The 18,051-nt window shown below is 39.5% G+C and overlaps 1 protein-coding gene across 1 annotated transcript in view; it reads left to right on the forward strand.

The window, feature by feature from the left end:
• FNBP1 (formin binding protein 1) overlaps positions 1–18,051 on the forward strand; it is a 90,938-nt gene that overhangs the window by 53,555 nt on the left and 19,332 nt on the right. Inside the window, exons 6-8 of the mRNA XM_006892460.1 lie at positions 9,889–10,017; positions 11,206–11,352; positions 17,404–17,601. Coding sequence (XP_006892522.1) covers positions 9,889–10,017; positions 11,206–11,352; positions 17,404–17,601 — 474 coding nt within the window. The remainder of the gene's footprint in view (positions 1–9,888; positions 10,018–11,205; positions 11,353–17,403; positions 17,602–18,051) is intronic.

Below are 18,051 nucleotides of genomic sequence, written 5' to 3' on the forward strand. Positions count from 1 at the left end.
TCTTTAATCTTTCAGTTTCTGGAATGCAGCATGAGATTTTTTTTTTTACTTTTGTATTTTTAAAACTAATATTTATGGTAAAATAAAATATCCTTAATCAAAAGAAGTTATTAATTTTTTTTTATTTTACAGTCATGGCATCATTGGCTTAGAACCTTTTCAATTTTAAAAAAGTTATGTGTAGCTCTCACTTTCCCATATCAATCCCAAAGTGGTACAAACAATTAATTCACCTGGTGGTGAGGAGTTTTACCGCCAATCAGGAGGTACTTGGTTTAAATGCACCAGCTGCTGAGGATAAATAACGAGCAATCTCCTCCCATGCAATGTAATTGCTTCTGAAAACCTGCTGGAGGTTCCGCTCTGAGTCAGTTGTGACTCAATTGTATATAACAATACCAACAACATGGCCAAAAGTTAATGGTTTAAGTCCATTTGTATAAACTTTGGCCATCTACTTTGTTGTGTTGTTATTGTGGTGTACCATAAAATTGGAACTGACCCATAGCTGACCCTCTGGCAGGTTCTCCCACGGAACAGCTGGTGGCCGCGAACCACATTGCCTTCGGGATTGCAGCACAGCTTCTTGCCACTAGGCCACCAGGACTCCTTTGTTTCCCATGTCACTAAATAATCTTACTTTTTTTTTTTCTCTCACAGGCATTGATCAGTAATGATATGACATAATATTTAACTGGTTGCGTTACTTGTCATTTAATTTGTTTCAGATTACTAGCTGCTATAAGCAATATTGTGATGGATTTTTTTTGGTATATATTTAAAAGTTTGCCTCTAGGATAAATTCATGGAAGTACAATTTTTGGGTCAAAGGCTAACATAATCACTCTTTAATGATAATCACTGACAAATTCTAGAGGTCTGTAGTTAACAGGGACACTTCATTGGTGTTTTTTGTTTTATTTATTGTTGGGTTTTTTTTTTAACTTTTTCAATGATTCTTTAATTTATCATTTAATTTTTTAATTTAATATTTTATTGGTTTTCATACAGTAATTAATATATTATGTTTTATATAATCTTTCATTTTTGTTGTTTCATACAATCATTCATATACATTGTATTTTACACATAATACGTGCATTGTATTTTGCATTGAATTTTAATTACCATTGGTTGGTTGGTATACGCTATGGAACCAACTGACCAGGCTGACCCTCCACCTGGTTCTCAAGATTTAGTAAATTGCACATGCTAATTATTGCATTGTCTTTTCAGGGTCCCTTTGAATCTTTCCTATTCCTTCACCCCTGCCCCCAATCCGCCCAGTAAACTCTGTTGTCCTGTTGATTTTTACCCCTCCCCTTCTTCTATTCCCTCCTACTTTCCCATTATGGACATTTATACACATCGTACTAGTTATCCTTCTATTTTTACAATAACAGTCTTATGCAGTATTTGTCCTTATGAGACTGAGTTGACTCAGCATAATCCTCTTTATACTCTCCCATATTCTATAATATTTTACAAAATCATTATTCCTCAGTGCTTCATATATTATTCTGTTGTGTGACTATACCACAATTTCTCAATCCATTCATTTGTTGATGGGCATTTAAGCTGTTTCCATATTCTTGCGATTGCAAATAACACTGCTGTGAACATAGGAGTAAGTATTTCTATTCGTCTCAGTTCTAATTTTCTTGGGGTATATTCCTAACAGTGCAATAGCTGGATCATATGGGATTTCTGTGTTCAGCTTTTTGAGGAAACATCAGACTGCCTTCCAAAATGGTTGTACTATTTTACAGTCCCACCAGCAGTTCATGAGAGTCCTAATATCTCCACATCCTCTCCAACATTTGTAGCTTGCTGTCCTGTTAACTTTTGCTATGGGGCTGAGATGGTGCCTCATTGTTGTTTTAGGTTTGGTGATGTGTTTTGTTTTTGTTGCTTGTTTGGGTTTGGGGTTTGTTTTTTTTTAATTCTTTCATAGATACACATAGAAAATTGGTTTGTAAGTGGCTTCTGCCTCACTTGGATGCTGTGACAGTACCTCATTTCTTGTCATTTGTCTGGCCATGTCCAAGTGGTCAGACCACCAGCGTGGGAGGAGCTCCAGCATTCCAGGGACCACCACATATGCCAGCTGTTCTCTGAGGATGAGAGTCAGATCTGGGGAATGCAGCTCTGTTTCAGAAACCTGTAGCACCTGTGTGTCTTTCCAGGGACTTCACCCAGGCTGCTCTGCCTCCCTCAGGGTTTATTCAGCTTCTGCCTCAAGGTTATTAAGAACTCTAGTTGGTTTTTGTTTTTTCAAATAACAAATAATTGCTTCTGTTTCGTCATCTTTAATCAATAACCTGAAAAATAGAAAAAATTAGTCCAGAACTAACACATACAGAAGAGCAATGCATATCCGTATTTTTATATAATAGAATATTTTATGTTTCTTTTAAAAAAATTTTATATAGTAAAACTTATTTTTTTAGGTGTACAATTCAGTTTAGAAAAGTATACAGTTATGTACCCACCAGCAAAATTAAAATATGGAATATTTCGTTCAGTAGTATTCTCTTGTATGGGTTTTTAAAATTGGTTTGCTTACAAAGTTCAGTATACATTGCATTTCACACTGTTCTTCATTCACACTGTGTTTCATACAATCATCCTTGTCTTGTTTCACAAAATCAATCACCATTGGACCTTGTCCATCATTTTAATTGTGATTTTAACGAAAGTTGACAGAAAAGTTAGATTTTTCATTTATTCATTCTTTGTTGCACATTTTACCTCCCCTCTGTCCCTTTCCTCTCCCCAGTTTGCTTTTTTTTAAAAAAAATATTCATTCATAGTTGCACAATTACCTCCCTCTCCACCCCCCCCCCCAATAACACCACTGTTACAGAGCAGGACTGGCATGGGAGTTGGAGGGGAAACTAAGAAAAGAGGGGATAAATCATGAACGCTGCTTTGGAACAGATGAAGGAAAGAACTGTTTGAAAGGAATATATGATTAGGCATTATACATACGACAATGGCCCAGAGTAACGTACATTGCAAAGAACTCCAGTTTTGTCACTATGAACAGTGATCATCTGGGAGTACATTTACAGGGGCTTTTACTTTCTGAAGAGGGGCTTTAGTGATGTAGTCTGCAGTGGTCCATAGTGATTGGTGCCGCTAACCCAAACATGGTGATTTGAATCCACCAGCAGCTCCTTGGGAGAAAGATGGGGCTCTCCCTCATTATGATTTACAGACACAGAAACCCAGTGGAGGGTCCCTTGAATCAGAACCAACCAGTGGCAGTGAGTGAGGCTTTTACCCTGTGGGGCATCCCTGGGTGACGCAGATGGTTAGCAGTCAGCAGTGGGAGCTCACTTCAAGGTGACTTAGAAGAAAGGCCTGGAGACTCGCTTTTACAAGGTGACAGCCTTAGTGACGCAGAGCAGTTACTCTACACCTTGCAATGTCACTGTGATCAGAAGTGACTGAAGTCTGACTGACCAGCATTCCCCTGATTAGGGACAAACTCACTCACATACAGCGCATTGTTAGGATACAATCCCAACAGCCTTCCAGGTACTTGCAAACTAATATAAAATATTTTTTTAAATATTCAAGGTACATTCAATGGTAACCAACAACAGATGGGTACTATTCTGTGATGTGCATTGAAACATTATTCCTTTTTGATGTTAAAGATGTTAGAATGTATCTGGAAGTTTCTATACCAATTTTTATGCATATAAAGAAGGATATACTCCATCCTATAAGACAAACATTTGACAAACTGATGTTATATACAAACTGTACCTACTTTTCCACCCCCCATAATGAACAAATTTGATATAACAACTTAGAAATGGGACTTGTTCATAATCTGGAAACCATCTGTGTTTATAGCATACTGATTTGTATGGTGAGAAAGAAGTGGGTGAAAATGGACAGGGACAGCCAGATAGATGACCTGGGTTGTGAGATTAGCTTCATTTTATCCAATGTTGTCAGAATCCAGTGCATCGCTGGGTTCTTGCTGGGCCTCCTGACTGGATTCTCACCACGACAGTCAGGTCCATCTGCCTGCAGAATAGAGCTGCCTCAGCTTGTAGATAATCCATAATAATTACAGGCATCCTGTCTGGGGTGCAAATTAGCAAGTTCTTAGAGGATAAGAAATGCATCTAGATTCAGCCCCCTTTTTCCTGCAGCCTAAAATACAACTGGTGTCTTCTTACATTAATGATGAAATAAAATAAGCTTCAAAGAACACGTCCTGTTATGTGGACTATAGTCACAGTTATAGAATATTCCTCATTGCATTCTCTACATTTTTAGTTGTAAAGGAGGAGCATTTATGATTTGTTATTGGATGGCAGTCTCCTCCCGTGTGCTTAGCTGCCTCCGAAAACCCACTGGAGGTCCACTATGGATCAGTTCTGACTCTGTGATACACAACAGCAACAACAACAACATGTTCTATTAGCAAAGGACAAAAATGTCTTTGCAGAAAACTCTCAAAATTGAGGTAATAAAAAGTTTATCATTTAAGGAACAGCAGTGGATAAAATTCTGAGAGGTCGTAGATCATGTTAAAAATAAAGTAAACGTCATTATCTATTTATTCAGTAAGTACTTAAGTTGAGCTGGTCCAAAACAGTTCATTTTGTTACAAGAACAAAGCCACAAACAGCCTTGGAGATGAGCAAGCATCTGAGAAGCCCACTACGTTCCCGTGTGAGGGTGAACAAGTTCCTCAGCGCACACACTGAGCTCTATGCTAATGGCAGCAGAGACTCAACCGGAACGTCATGTTCTCAAAGTTTTAAATACTCAGGAAAAAGTAATCTTGAATTAAACTGGAAATTGCTTTCTGACCATGCTAATTATCTAAATTTAGCTAACTAAGTGGATTACAGTAATTTTGTCTTTAAATCTCCTAGGATTTAGAAGTATTAGGCTACCCTTAAGTTTCTAAAATAGTTTCTTTAGAAATGGTAACTGAACTTTTAGGAGGCCCAGTAGTTTTTACTTCCTCAAGGTCCTTGAGATGGACTGGGTCATTAATGATGATGTCACGCTTGGATTTTATTTTGGGGGGATTCCCAAGTGTCAAGGAAATTCTAAAATTTAAATTCAGTCAGTCTCTCTAATTGACAGTGAGAGAAGTCAAGTTCTTATTCACTAGCAGCTGTGACTTGTTTGGGGAATTTTTGTTCTAATATGATTTTAAATTTCTTTTTAAAAAATCTTCTACATCTTTCTGCCCCACAGCAATGTTGTTATAAATTGAGATGCCTTTTATACTTGTGGCAAATCTGGTGAAAAGCAATAGCTTATGATTTGGTTTAGATTAGAAACACTACACAACTTTGAGAATACTAGCTGGTGGTTTTAGGCATATTAAAAAGAGATGAGAGCTGATGATGCCTCTTGTTTTCATATAACTGTAGACTTTGTGGAGATACACACTCTGAAATCTCTGATTAGTTGTTGTTTATTCCTGGTAAGTTCTTGTTTAAAAAAATAAATATTTTATATTGGCTTGATTACAAAGTTCATACACAATTGTTTTTCACACCGGATCTTTCCCATTTCCTTTTTCCACCCTTCCTTCTACCCATCAAATTGTGAGACCCTATGATTAGTCCCCCTGCCCATCCTCACCCCTGTGTTCCTCCCCTCCCATCCTTGAATCCTCATACACATTTTACTAGTTACTTTTCCATTTCTACAATAATGGTCTTATACAATATTTGTCCTTATGGGGAAGAGTTAGTTCACTTAGCCTAATACACTCCAGTCTCTCCCAAGTTATGTAGTAATTTTTCAAAATCCTTGCTCCTGCATACTGTGTAGTATTCTGTTGGGTGAATGTACCACAGTTTCTCAATCCATTCGATTGTGGTTGGACATTTGGACTGTTTTCATGTTCTTGCAATGGTGAATAATGCTATGAACATTGGTGTACAAATCTCTGTGTTTCATTTCTAATTTTTTCAGGATATATTCCAAGCAGTAATATAGCTGGGTCATATGGAATTTCTATGTTCAATGTTTAGAGGAAATGCCAAATTACCTTCCAGAGTGGTTGTACCATTTTACAATCCCGCTAAAAATGTATAAGAGTTCCTTTCTTTCCACATTCTGTCCAACATTTTTTACTTGCTGGCCTGTTAAACTTTACCACTACAACTGGAGTGAGATGGTATCTCACTGTGGTTTTGATTTGCATTTCTCTTATTGCCAGTGATTTTCTTCATGTGTCTATTGGCCCTCCAGATATCTTCCTCTATGAAAGGTCTTTTCATGTGTTTTGCCCATTTTATGACTGGGTTATCAATCTTTTTCTTGTGGAGGCCCTGTAGGATTCTGTAAACTTCTGTTATGAGACCTTTATCTGAGATGGTATTGCCAAATGTTGTTTTTCCCAGTTTTCTTTTCACTCTTTTGGGAAATGTTTTTTATGCACACAGGGATTTAATCTTTAGAAGATCCCATTCACCTGATAAGCTCCTGAAACTACTTGTAAAGATATTTGTAATGATATGTAACTGACTCAACACTAGTTTAGGGGTTTTTTTTAAATTTTATTTTATTATTTGTGTGTGTGTGTGTGTGCCATCAAATTAGATCTGACTGGTATAGGAGGAGATTGTCCCTCCTTCTCCAGCAGAGCATCTGGTGGATTCGAACCACGTACCTCTGGGATTGCAGTGCAGCTTCTTGGTGCTAGACCACCAGAGCTCCCTCAACACTACTTTTAAGACTGTTGTAATAAGACTCTGACAGTTGACTAAACAAAAATAAGTTTTTCTATAGTAAAACTTGATCAGAACACAGATGCATTTCCAGGTCTGGGATTCAAACATGGATATTAATTCAAAGCAGCTGGATTCTGGGCTTTGGAGGAGACAGTCCTTTCCTCCTGCTGGGAATTGTAGGGCCTGATGTAGGACGATATTTCACTGCTGCTAGTATTTTTTGGATTCCTCTTGCTGAGTAAGTGAGACAGGCAGACTAACAGTCTAGGGATAGATAGGTATTTGCAATCTTACCCCCAAACTTGAGTATTCAAGAAAAACTCCCTGAGAGGGAGTGCTTTAACACAACTGTTGACTCGGTCCACCAACATGTTTGTCTGACTTATTTTATTTTCTTCTGCTCAGGTTATTTTTCTACCTGGATTTTATGCATTATTAAACCCCTGTTCAACTTCTTCCACAGTTCTCTGCTAATTATTTTGCTGGGTTACTGAATCGTGGAACTGTTAAGAGTTGATATCTTACATAAGCAGTTCTAGACGCAAGCTCAAATAGTATTCGATGCTCCTGGGGAGAGGAGAGGAAGAGCATTACAACCCTTTGCTTCCCGCTGCTCCTTCAGCTCTCATCGGTAACAATTCCACGGCCAGCTGGGGTGAATGGATTTAATGTCAGAAAGCTTTTATCTGCTCATGTCACACACATACACATGCAGATGATGTTCCAATCTGCCTCAGAACTTAAGCCATTTTAAAAAATCATAAAGTCATTTCCCCCAAAATAAATTATGGAGAATTTCCTTATCTCATTACTTGTTTCTTTTCCTAACAAAGAAGATGAAGAAACTCCCTTCTTCATAGTTTTTGCATCAGATTTTTTTCTGTAGACATTTATTCACAAATAATTAATATTTTTTAAATTAGAGGTCTACAGTCGCTAGAGTTTCCTTCTTTTGAGTTGGTTTTCATTCTTATAACAAAGTGATAAGTTGAAGAAACAGGTAATTGAAGGAGTTAAAGGATTTTATGTTGGATGAATTAGGGTAACAGATGGACTTCAAGTAGGTGGGGAAGCTATTATTTAAGCAAAGGAAAGCTACTATATATTGGAAAGGGACAGATTTTTGAGGCTAGCAGGAGTTTGGGGCTTAACATTTTGGGCACTAAATTTGTAGATTTGCTAGTAGATGCAGTAAGAAGCGGAAGCCAAAGCATATGGTCAGGAAGGGAGTTAACAGTCCACTAGCAAAGAGGAAGAATGTGGCAGCTAAAATAAACTGAAGGTAGATGACAAATTATACCAAGAAACCCAGAGGCCTAAAGAAACTAAAAAAAGCCCAGCACTTCAAACAATAAAGAAATTACCTTGAACACAGTGAAATTGTTCCTTTCATTTGGGAAGTAACCTTGAATGAATAGGGAAGAAAATGAAGGAAGCAAATGTGCCCCATTCCCTTGTGTTTTAACCAATATGTATATCACTGAAATGTGGCAAGGAAGTGAGAATGGGGTTAAAGCATTCATGTCACCGACAGGAAACCAATAAAGCATGTTGAGATGTTAGATATTAAATGTTGCAAATTATCAGGCAGAAAATGGGGCATGCTACTTCACATTTCTTCCTTATTTCCATACCAGAATATTTTTATGTCCTTTTTAAAAATCATTTTTAAAAACTCATCTAGCCCTAATTTTCAGTAGAATTGGTTCTTTAAAAAGGGCACTAAAGCAAGCAAGAGAAGAAAAAATTGTCTTGGTTATGTTGGAACAAAGCATTTTTCCTGTTGTGCTGTTGGATCGATGTAGTAGTACGTTTGCCAAGTCACCGAGGGCCAAGCCATGTTTTCATCTGGCAGTGGTTGTGTGGCCCACAATTGTGTTAGAGACTTAGAAGATAATATTTGTCAGGGCACCTCACGATGTTCCATGGATCCAGAAAGGTATTACCAATATAGTGAATCCCTTCTGTTTGTAGATGACTTTAGAGTTTACACACATTCTTATTTGGGCTTAAAAATAATTCAGAAACTTATCAGCATGACCTCTTGCTTTTAATTTTGTTTAATAAAAATATTCCTTAGAAAAAAGAAACCAATTTTAAAAATAAACTTGTAAAGTTTTAGTAAATTCCATTTTAAATTAGTGGATCTTGGCTTTTTTTTAGTTCATGAACCTCGTTGGGAATTGCATGAGAAATTTACTGGCTCCCTTTTCCCAATAAAAATATATATATATATATATTCCTCAGAAGGGTAATTTGGATAACATAAATATGTAAATTGAGTCAAATGAAATACAGTAGAGAATGATGACACTTGTGGCAAACTGTAAAGTTCATGCCAAGTCAGGGCAATAGAGAATGGTGGGGTTTGGAACAAAGTAGAATGCATATTCCTTACCTAAAGTAAACTTGCATCTAAAACTTTAAAAACTTAACTAAAACCCAGTGCTGTCTAGTTGGCTCCAAGGTATATTGACCCACCATCTGCTTTCCTAGACTATAAACTTAATGGGAAGGTACTGCCTTTTTTAAAAAAAGTAAAAGAGGAGAAATTTATTAGCAGTGACCCAGAGGAACTCTTGTTCCAAAGATCTGGGCCGAAACTGCTCATTTTTATCCCTTGAAGTGGATTTGAACCACTGAACTCTTTTTTCTTTTTTAAAAATTTTATTATTTTGTGTGTGTGTACCATCAAATAGTATCTGACTGGTATAGGAGATTGTTCTCCTTCTCCTTCTCCAGGAGAGCATCTGGTGGATTCGAACCTCACACCTCTGGGTCTGCAGTGCAGCTTCTTGCCACTAGGCTACCAGAGCTCGCCAGAACCACTGAACTCTTAAGTTAGCAGCACAACATACTACAAACTATGCCATCAATCTTGTTGTGTATCGTTAAGTTGGAATCGACACATGGCTGACCCTCCAGTAGGTTTTCAGAGGCAATGCATCTCACTTTCTTCCATAGAGCAGCTGGTGGTTTTGAACCAAGTACCTTTGCATTGGCAGCATAGTTCCTTACCACTAAGCCAGAATGTGATAAATACAACACATTCCCAGTAGTTTGTCCAGAGCTCCCGCTTTCTTGAGTTTGTAATTCATTTGCCCACGTCTTTATTTATTATATGTAAACATGGGAGCATTTTTATTTTTATTTTTGTCTTAAGGCACGACAGCAAGCTCAAATACGTCACCAAATGGCAGAAGACAGCAAAGCGGATTACTCTGCAGTCCTCCAGAGGTTCAACCATGAGCAACATGAATATTACCATACACACATACCCATCATCTTTCAGGTAAGTGATACAGATCACTCGTTTCGTAACTTTCTTGCAAGAAGCTGTGCTGCAATCCCAAAAGCATACGGTTCAAGGCCACCAGCTGCTCTGCAGGAGAAGGATGGGAAATCTCCTCCTGGGCGATTAACTGCCTCTGAAAACCGCCAGAGGGTCAGCTATGGATCGATTCCAACTCGACAGTGCACAACAACAGTAACATTATGTTGCTCGTGAACCATGTTTGCTGGCTTTGTCCTCTATTTATATAATTCTAAATTTCCACTAACTGAAATAATTTTGTGAAGTACTTAGATCAAACACTAACCCATAAAAAGAATTGTACATAATATTAATCTCCTTACTAATCAATGGCCTTTGCAAATTTTCAGCTCTGTGAAGATAATCCTTTGATTTGCACCTGCAGCCATTCTTTGCCAGCACCATGCTTATTACAAAAATGCCATCTTGGCTTGCGGGAGTTAACGTTGTAGGATTTGAACAACTGTCAGACCAGTGTCTCTCTCTTTATTTTTTTCTTGGGGGTCTTTTGCCTGACAATTTGGGGAAGCGTGACAATTCCTAGAAGTCAGTCTGATGGTGCAGTGGTAAGCACTGGACTGTCAATGGAAAGGTCTGCATTTGAACCCCTTAGCCTCTGCTCAGGAGAAAGACATGACAGGCTGATTCCATAAAGATCACAGCCGCCTTGGGGACCCTATGGGGCAGCTCCACTCTGTCCTACTTGGTTGCTAGGAGTTGGAATCAACTCGACAGTAGTGGATTTAATTTGGTTTGTGGTTGTTGTTGTACACCGCAGAGTCAGAAACAACCCATGACTTTGTTTAGTAGTTGTTAAAATGTCCCCTCAAACTCACTGTTGTCAAGTTGAGTACTACTCATAGCAACCGTTCTTTGGGTTTCTGAGGCTGTAAATCTTAACAGGAGGAAACGTTCCATCCTTCTCCCTCAAAAAAGCTGGTGGATTTGAACCACCAGAGGCGAACAGCCTTCCGGTTGCCAGTGCAACACATTGTGTGTCGACAGCTGGCTGAGAGAGAGAAATATACTGTTACTCTAATTTAACCCTTTGGCTTAGCTCATTACCCTCCTGGAGAACTAAGATTTAACGATGTTGTAAAAACCAACACTAACTTCTTTAAATGAGAATGAACTAAATTAAATTCTGTACACAATCTAACATTACAGAAGATACAAGAGATGGAGGAAAGGAGGACAGTGAGAATTGGAGAATTCATGAAGACATATGCAGAAGTTGATCGGCAGGTGATACCAATTATAGGCAAATGCTTGGATGAAATAGTCAAGGCAGCGGAATCAATTGATCAGAAAAATGTAAGTATCATATTTGGGCTTTAATGTGCAACTGTCTTTCTGTTATTTCAAATGTGTAGGTAAATTTTTAAGGATTTGCAGAAGCTTTTAGTGGCCCCTACAGGTACGTGTTATCAGTAGCAATGCCACTCTTTTATTCAGCCTTCTGTTTTAAATTTCCTTTAGGAAAACACAGTTTAGTTGTAAGTTTTCTGAGACACTGCATATTGAAATTGAAATGTTTCTCTTTTTTTAGTTGACTGATACCACCTCCCATCCCTCGCCCACTTGAGGACTGGTTGATTTCTGGTTTATTGTGTGGGAGGGTGGAGGGACAGTGCCAGAGGGGAAGACCCTCCGAGAGCTGGGTTGACTCAGTGACTGGAGTGTTGGGGGTAGGTGTGTCAGAGATGATAAGGTTGGCTCAGGATAGAAGAGGGTTCAGAGCTGTTGGACACAGGGTCACTATGAGTCACAAGCGACTCAGCAGCATATAACAACAAACAACAACAACGGACATTAGGGGGAATTTTAAAGGCTTCGTGGTAAGTAGCGGCACTGCAGTCCCGAGGCGTGCAGTTTGAACCCACCAAAGGATGAGCAGATTTACCTGTACAATCTACCATCTCTGAAAACTTGCTAAATGGTCAGTTATGAGTCGGGTTTGACTCAATGGCGCCCAACGGCATTGACGTTAGGGTCGGATTTATTTGGAGGACCTACTGTTCAGTGCACATAGGGTGGTTAGCAGTATCCCTAGCCTCTGTGCACTAGATTCCTACAACGTCCTCAAGGTGTGATAATCAAAAGTGTCTCTGGGAATGTCCCCTGGGAAGCACCATCACTCCTGCTTGATCACCACGTGCTTTAGGCAATCAGCCACTGCCTGATCAATTACCTCTGCTTTACCAATCTGGATTCCTTTCCTGGAAACCTTTTCCCTTACTGAAAATATTGACAACATCATTATTATTAACAACAACATCAATATTAATAACAACATCAGCTTTTACATGCATTTATTCATCTGCAAAACCAGATATTTACCATAAAAGCTATGTCATAAGTATCCTGTGAAATCAGAAATCTGTAAAATGGAAATCTGGGGAAGGACTTGTTGCAGTCTCCTTCCTTGCATAAAGATCACCCTTTATGGAGCTGATGATGCCTATTTGATGGGCTTTCTCTCAGTTTTAGGCTTGAAATTGACAACTTTGTGTTGTTAAAAGTGTCGCTTGGCATAGAGAGATGAATTCTTTGTCTCTGGACATGTACTCATTAAGCCAGGTTTTCCCATGCAATGAGTCTTCTCACTCCATTTTCTTATCTCCATTAACAATTCATCTCAGTGCAACTTTGATCTCTGCTGTCAGTTGAAGTCTTACTGGGGTGGTTTGTAAGAGATCACGATGTTGTCTCAGGGAGACCTTCCTTGATCTCTCTCTGGGTGGATGATTGAATATGCTTTGTAAATGTCACACACCCCAAAATGAAGAATCAGTAAAGCTGGATAGGCACAAATAAATCAATATGGAAATATTTTTAAAGGATTAATAAGTAAGAGGAGCAATTATCAGAAAGCTGGACAGTGACTAGGGATGATAGAAGGAGAATTGATGCCTTTGCGCTGTGGTGCTGGAGAAGAGTATTGAATATACATACCATGGACTGCTGAGAGAATGAACAGGTTCATTCTGGAGAGGGTTAAACAAGGCTGCTCCTTGGAGGCAAGAATTCTGAAACTTTGTCTGACATACTTTGGACATGTTGCAAAGAGAGACCGGTCCTTGGAGAAGGATGTCATGCTTGGGAGGGTGGAGGGACAGCACAAGAGAGAAAGACCTTGGATGAGATGGATTTGACTCAGTGAAAGGAGTAATGGGGGTAGATGTGGTGGAGACAATATCGTTGGCTCAGGATAGAGCAGGATTCAGGGCTTTTGTACATAAGGTCACTATACGTCACAGGCAACTCAATGACATATAGCAATAATAAGTAAGGAGAAGTTAGGCCTTCAAAAGTCAGATCATCTCTTTGTGAATTTTGCCTTTTAACTTCACTGACTTCTGCGTTGACAAAAACCTGAAACTTGTCTGATTTTAACATCTTCTATTGGCATCTTGGGTATGTCTTTTACTTTGAACTTTCCCATTTCCTATGCCTGTGTCTAAATGATTGTTTCCCACTAGCAGCTTTATCTGGGAAGTTGTAAACTCCTAGATTTATAGCCTTTCTCCCATTATAGCCTTGTTTTCCATTACATCACTCATTATTCTATTTCACAAATAACTTCACTGTTACTAAATATAAGACTCACTTAGAAGTCATCTTAATTAAACTGTTGAAGCAGTGGCATCCCACGTAACCACTCTCTTACCTTCTCTTAGATGCTCTGGTGGTTCAATAGCTCAGGCATTTGGTGGCCATAAAAAAAAAAAAAAAGGTCAGCAGCTTGAACCCACCAGCTACTCCAAGGGAAAAAGTTAAGGCCGTCTGCTTGCATAAAGTTTTATAGCCTTGGAAATGACAAGGGGCAGCTCTCCGTCCTTCACCATCACTGTGAGACCAGTGGACTCAGTGGTAGTGGAGTTGGGGTTTTTGTTTGTGTTTTACTTTCTCCTTTACTTGGCATCCAGGAAGTCGCACTGGTTTTGTGTTTATTTTTTAGGAAGACACACTGATTTTTTTTTCTTTATTATTATTAGTGTGTGTGTGTGTGTGTGTGTGAAAATTGGATCTAATTGGTACAGAAGGAGATTGCTCTTCCTTCTCCAGCAGAGCATCTGGTGGATCCAAACCATGTACCTCTGGATTCCAGTGCAGCTTCTTGCCACTAGGCCACCAGAGCTCCCTGGAAGACACACTGTTTTGACTCCTTTTTCTCCCCCCCCCCCCGTATTGTGTCCTGTCGTATTAGACCTGACTGGCACAGGAGGAGATTGTCCCCCCCCCCCCCCGTCTCAGTCTCCTTGTTGCATCTCCCAAAACCGTTTAACTTTGAGGGTCCCAAGGTTCAGTCTTCATTCTCCACATTCACTCCTAAAGGGATCTGCTGATTCTCACAGTGAAGTGTCCCATTTCAATAGACTTCCTTTTTTTTTTTTAATATTAGCCTGGTTCTTACCCCAAAGCTACACTTGTATATTAAAGGAGCTGTGAGTGCTTTCTGATACCAATTCTAAATGTCTTCTGATACTTGCTACAACATGCCATTATTTTTGTGACTGTTACAACCTGGAGCTAAGCCTGATCTCCAATTAGAAAGGGCACAATCTCTAGACTGCCACACTGGCCACACTTCAGGCACCGGCTCCATTTTGGGGGTACCAATAATCCCCTCACTTTTTACCTGTTAGCTATAAATGTGGGCATTTACAACACTTCTTCAGACACCAGTTCAGGGACCTCAAGACCCTCTTTACTTCTGACACGCTGATTACAGATTTAGAGCTCCCCACTACTTTCCTCGTGTTCGATAACTTACTAGAATGATACACAGAAGGGAGGTATCCTTTCTTCATACCTGTTCCATCTGTGTACTGAAAAAAATCATTCAAGAAGCTGGACTTCGTGAAGAAGAAGGTGGTATTAAGGTCAGAGGAAGAAGCATCAACAGCCTGGATATGCAGATGACACAAACCTGAAAGTGAGGATGACTTGAAGGGCTTGCAGCTAAGATTGTAGTTGGATTGACATTAAGTGGTAGATCTTTCTAGCATTGCAAGTCCAGCCTCATTAGCATAAATAAAAGACTCTAGTCTTTGGAGATTAGAGATTATCTCCTAGGAACCAAGGACTAAGAGAGTTAATTATATATCCCATAGATGTCTTCTTACCGTTCTTCTATCCATTATGTGTTCTTACCTTCTCTGACATACTACTTGATATATTTCAACAAATTGATGCTGCTCTAGACATGCTCACCAGGTTGAGCCAAGAAGTCTGGAGGATGATGGCCTGGTCAACTGACTGGAAGAGATCCTTATTTATTCCTATCTCCCCCCAAAAAGGTGATCTGACAGAATGAGGGAATTATCGAACAATAGCACTAATATCACAAACAACCAAAATCCTGCTGAAGATTATCCAGAACTGACTGGAATAGTATATTAACAGAGAACTACCAGAAATACAAGCTGGGTTTAGAAAAGGTCGTGGCACTTGAGAAATTATCACTAACGTTAGATGGATCTTGGCTGAAAGCAGAGTACCAGAGGAATGTCTGTTTGTGTCTCATTGACCATACAAAGACACTTGACAGTATAGATCACAACAAACTGTGGCTAACCTTGAGGAGAATGGGAATCCCAGAACACTTGATGGTGCTCATGCGAGAGCTACCCAGAGGCTCCAAGGGAGAAGGATATGGCCATCATCACTAAAGGCCACTGCCTGGAAACCCTGCAGGGCAGCTCTGCTCTATCGCATGGAGTGAGACAGCCAACTCGGCAGCACCTACCAGCCACAGCTTTCATTTCTATCATGTGGTCACAGTGTCGATTCCCATTACAGGAACAAGGGGGTTACCTTTTTCTCTCATGTAGAAGATGTTTTAGAGACAGAGGCACTGGCGTGGCGGTCCATGAAGTTTTGGTGGACCAGGCTCCTTCCAATTCAGAGTTTTCGATTATATCACTTCCACAACCTGTGACCTGGTTCCTGGAGCCCCAGGCATCACATCCAAATTGCAGAAAGCAGAATGTTGAGAAGAATCCATGCCATCCCTTTGAAGAAAATTCTTAAAATTGTACACTATACTGTCTCCATTCCAGAAGTAACGACTTAGTCATGTGGTTACACCCTGCTGTATAAAAGGCTAGGGAGGGAGAAGCCTTTTAGCTGGGTGGCAGTGTGCCCAAGTTAGAATCAGGGCTTTTGTTACCATGAAGGATGTGTAATTGGCTGTTGCAAGACAACTGGCAGTCTCTGGCATGGCTACAAATTAAATATTAATGGAAAGAGCTACAGTTCAATTGATGCAGGAGGTTCTATGATAGAATTCTTGCACCTTCTGTGTTCAAGGCTCAAGTTTGGTTCCTTCTTGGTGGACCCACAGTGCGGCCATCACTCATCTGTTAGTGGAGGCTCTGCACTTTCCTGTGATGTTGAGAAAGACCTGGTAACCCACACCCTAAAACCAACCCATGAAAACTGGAGATCGCAGTGGCTCAGAACCACAGTGGAGATGGCACAGAACCAGGCAGCGTTTCTTTCCTTTGTGCTTGGAGTTACCAAGAATCAGAAGCCAACTTGGTCTATTACAGTGAGAACATCAACGGCAGTGAGCAACCACAATGAAAATATGAGCTCATGTTAAGACTCTTTAATCTCTCCAAATTGCCTTCCTAAGTAATTGTTTAAAGGGTCATTGAGTTAGATTGCTATTCCTAAGCCCAGGTACTGTGTGGGACTTTGTCTTTGCGTCTGTTTATGTATCACACTGATGGTGTGTCTCTCCCATGCACACCTCTTTCTCCCATCTGAGTTCTTGGGGGAACTGTCAGTACAGTTCCAGGCGAGTGTTCATTCTGCTTATTCAACAGACCTTTACTGCACACCATGGTCAGCAGGCACAATCTAGGGATGGGGATAGAATAGAAGAAAATCAGAGATTACTTTCCAGTGAGGGAGAAAACCTTTCATTCTCTGTACACGAAACCATAATATCCTTGAACCACAATGATCCAGTAAATTGGAGAGCTTAGCTCCTCTTGCTTAGACTTTGTGTAAACGAAATTGCATAAAGTGTAACCCAGTTTCTGCAGTACTGGCATTTTCAAGGAAATTATAGAGGAGAGTGCATTGATTTTTCTACTCTTAACAAAGTAGCTTTTTATTAATATTTGCTTTGCTTCCCTAATTACAGAAAAATGGTTACTGAAAGAATCTTTAAATCTCAGTTACAGAGTATTACAAAGTACATTTAGGTTATTTCTAATGATAAAAATATTGCTAGAGGGGGGAAATCTGTTATCAACCTACAAAGGTTTCTTAGCCTTATCATCTGTCTAATTCACTATATGAAAAGTACCCATTTGAATGAATTTGTGCCTGTGGGGTATGTGATTTCAGGATTCACAGCTGGTGATCGAAGCTTATAAGTCAGGGTTTGAGCCTCCTGGAGACATCGAATTTGAGGATTACACTCAGCCAATGAAGTGCACCGTGTCGGGTAACAGCCTGTCCAATTCCAGAGGAGAAGGCAAATCGGAGCTCAAATCTGGTGGAAAATCTAAAGGAAAGTTATGGCCATTCATCAAAAAAAATAAGGTACTGATGATTGGAGCCCCCGGACAATGAGTTTTATAAAGCGTGGACGTTTTGATTCTGTAAAACTTTAAACAGTAAGATTTTTAAACCTTTAGACTACAAAAAAGTTAGCGTGCAATCTTGTTCCAAAGCAGAGTTTCTCTTTGGTGGTGGTATCCTCGCCATGGCCATTTATTTGTCTTCTTTCCGATGCATTGTCACTTGTACCGTGTCCCACACACTAACACATTAATGCTCTTTCGGCTGTTTCTCATCCCTCCTTACTCTCCTAAGACTCCCGGACTGCTAGTTACCTTGTCTGAGAAAAGGGATACTGCACAGAATTTTAGTTACAATTTATCAGCACTTCTAATGGGATTGTTACCATGGGTTAATTGACTCCTTTTTAAATTCATGTTAACATGTATATCCATGAACATTTTTCATTTTCTTTTTATAACATGATACTTA

This window comes from Elephantulus edwardii, unplaced genomic scaffold (assembly GCF_000299155.1).
Source record: "Elephantulus edwardii isolate Elephantulus edwardi_28Jun2011 unplaced genomic scaffold, EleEdw1.0 scaffold00116, whole genome shotgun sequence".
Taxonomy (NCBI): Eukaryota; Metazoa; Chordata; class Mammalia; order Macroscelidea; family Macroscelididae; genus Elephantulus; species Elephantulus edwardii.